Source organism: Rosa rugosa, chromosome 6, assembly GCF_958449725.1.
Source record: "Rosa rugosa chromosome 6, drRosRugo1.1, whole genome shotgun sequence".
Lineage (NCBI taxonomy): Eukaryota > Viridiplantae > Streptophyta > Magnoliopsida > Rosales > Rosaceae > Rosa > Rosa rugosa.
This window is the reverse complement of record NC_084825.1, coordinates 42514946-42517368: the sequence shown is the minus strand read 5'-3', so window position 1 is coordinate 42517368 and position 2423 is coordinate 42514946. Positions and strand designations below refer to the sequence as shown.

Below are 2423 nucleotides of genomic sequence, written 5' to 3'. Positions count from 1 at the left end.
TAAGGATAAAATCATGGTTATGCATCTAATAGGGATTTCATATCTAGCTAAGCCAGGGAGACTTCTTATAGCAAACTGCAGAAAGCAGGAACTTGACAAAACCCTATGTGAGAGCTTCCCTAAACTGGTAAATTTCTGGAAAAATTTACAAATTTGATTTTCATGTGTGTAGAAGGAAAAGAAACGTGTATTTGAGATTTCCCTGATACTGAAGGAAATGAAATGTGTATTTGAGATTGCCCATGATACTAGACCTTATTTGCTATCGTCTGTTTCAATCATTGCACGAACTTCATTAATCACTAAATATGCTTTGCCATGACCACCGATTACCTCAGCTTGTTTCTTGCCATCTTTCCAGAGCTGCAACATAATTATTCTCATTAATAAGGAGAAGGAAATTGGAAACGGAGTAGAACCAGTTCCTCAAAGATAACTTATCCGTGTGCAATTTACCTGTATAGTAGGCATTTTCTGCATAGATATGAAAGCCCACCATGTAAAGATGCACAGAAAGGACATAACCGTTAGTCAACATTCTGCTCATTCATATGGTAGAAGCAAGGCAAAGTAATAGGATGGACAAAGTTTAAATAACTCCCATGGTTGTATTATTATCACAGAAATACAGAATTCGGAACCCCATCATGCATTGATGCTCGAAAAAAGATGGCTTTAAAATGGAAAGAAAAAGATACATGTGACTTAATCTTGTAAAGTTGACATAGCATTCAAAACTAATATAGCTTTTCACATGAGTTTATAGACATAACATCACATCAATACATCAATCAATTCAAAGACAAGACACACTAACAAGCAGACCTTTTAAATACTCAAACCTCACAAAGTAACTTAGTTGCTATTAGCATCCTCAAAAGCATAAGTAATATCTGGCTTAGGTTCCCATCCACGGTACAAACTCAATTTAGAATAGCATATGTTCTAAGCCTGTTATTATTTCTCCAAATAGTTGTATAAGAGAATGATTACATGAGGAAACACATTTGTTATCTGGAATCATTTATATCTCATATATAGTAAAACATGAAGAATAAATACATATAAAACCTATTCCAAGTGTGATGAAAACTTACAGTGACTTCAGCGCGAGCAACAAGCTTGTGTGGAACTGAATTGACATCAACACTGTAGAACAGCAATCTACAGAAATTCAATTTAGATTTGGTTGCAAGACAGCAAGTACAATATCATACTCTTATCACAGTACATGCATTCATTAATACATGTATAGATAAATAACATGCACGTGCACAAAAATATGGAAGGTACGGAAGAGGAACGCGGATTCAACAAAAAAAAGTATAGAAAGGAATGCTTATTGCATTTGTGTTTTTTTTTTTCTGGTATTAACTAGATATATCTAGTTGTACCAAATACAATGAAAAGTCCGAATCACTTTTATAGACTGTATATGGAAACCAGACCAGGAGATCATCACAAAGAGAGTACCAAAAATGATGGCTCTGGTCTTTCTGGAAACAACAAGGCTGGATATCATCAGGGCAAGCATCTTACTAGAGTTTCAAGCTTCATCTTAAGCTCCCCAACAAAGGATCATCAATGTTTTGACAAACTAAAAGAATGAAGTTTTTTAGTTAATGAAAACCTACTTTTAATGCATATACAAAGATAGAACCCACAAAGTAGAACAGCTTTCCAATCTGACATTGTTTTTAACATTATTAAAAGTTCAGTAACTCCACAGTGTCAAACTACCTTGGATAGTACTCGGCTGCCAACTTCTCCAACTTTGGTTTCAAATATATGCACTTCCTGCACCAGCTTGCCATCCTACACATACATAAACCCCATTTCAATAACACATTGCTATATCCCACATCACAAACAAGTCAAACTAACCAGAATACTGATTGTAAATGAATCACAACCCAACCCGAGCATTAAACATTACATTCCACACAGAATAACAAAAACCCCCAAAGCCTGCAACTTTGAACTTAATCACAGATGAAAAACCCAAAACGACATTCAAGAAACCCAGAAACACACCAAACGACGACGAACGATTGCTGGAGCTGTTGGGCCTCGGCGACGACCCGATCGAACTGGGCCTCGCTGCAAATGCGCGCGAGCTCCACGGAGACCGGCGAATCATCGAGCTCTCGCAACGACCCTTCTGGGCTCAAAGCCCTTATCATCGGCCCCCGGATTTCATCGAATTTACGGGAAATGACCAGCGAACTTGGCGCCCTGAATCCCAAGATTGAAACTTTGAGCGAAGAAGTAAAGGTTGGGGAGTCACGTGACGGGTCACGTGCGGTCCTGGTTCTCAGGTACCTGAGAGTAGGATACGTCGGAACTACGGACATGTCGACCGGAGAAACAGAGGGACAGAGAGAGATTTTTTTTTTTTTTTTTGGGACTCTCCGTTATTTGCT

The 2423-nt window shown here is 38.1% G+C and overlaps 1 protein-coding gene across 2 annotated transcripts; it reads right to left on the bottom strand.

Annotated features, from left to right (window-relative positions):
- On the bottom strand, positions 1-2423 carry LOC133714192 (thioredoxin-like 3-2, chloroplastic). 2 transcript variants are annotated; one of them, XM_062140281.1, is made up of 5 exons: positions 2035-2423; positions 1741-1815; positions 1098-1149; positions 457-474; positions 1-363 (listed from the first exon to the last, which is right to left on the bottom strand). In XM_062140281.1, exons 1-5 carry the CDS (start codon positions 2352-2354, stop codon positions 256-258), a joined length of 573 nt encoding a protein of 190 aa, XP_061996265.1. In that variant the 5' UTR covers positions 2355-2423; the 3' UTR covers positions 1-255. The 2 variants fall into 2 exon arrangements, with proteins under 2 accessions (XP_061996265.1, XP_061996264.1); XM_062140280.1 differs by having other exon boundaries at positions 1098-1164; positions 2035-2421.

Excerpts from the sequence above, each read along its gene's own strand:
- LOC133714192 (XM_062140280.1), bottom strand. The coding sequence starts at position 2,354 with ATGTCCGTAGTTCCGACGTATCCTACTCTCAGGTACCTGAGAACCAGG. Across the intron at positions 1,816-2,034 it reads CAATCGTTCGTCGTCGTTTG|GATGGCAAGCTGGTGCAGGA; the intron begins GTGTGTTTCTGG and ends ATGTATGTGTAG. Across the intron at positions 1,165-1,740 it reads GCAGCCGAGTACTATCCAAG|ATTGCTGTTCTACAGTGTTG; the intron begins GTAGTTTGACAC and ends GAATTTCTGTAG.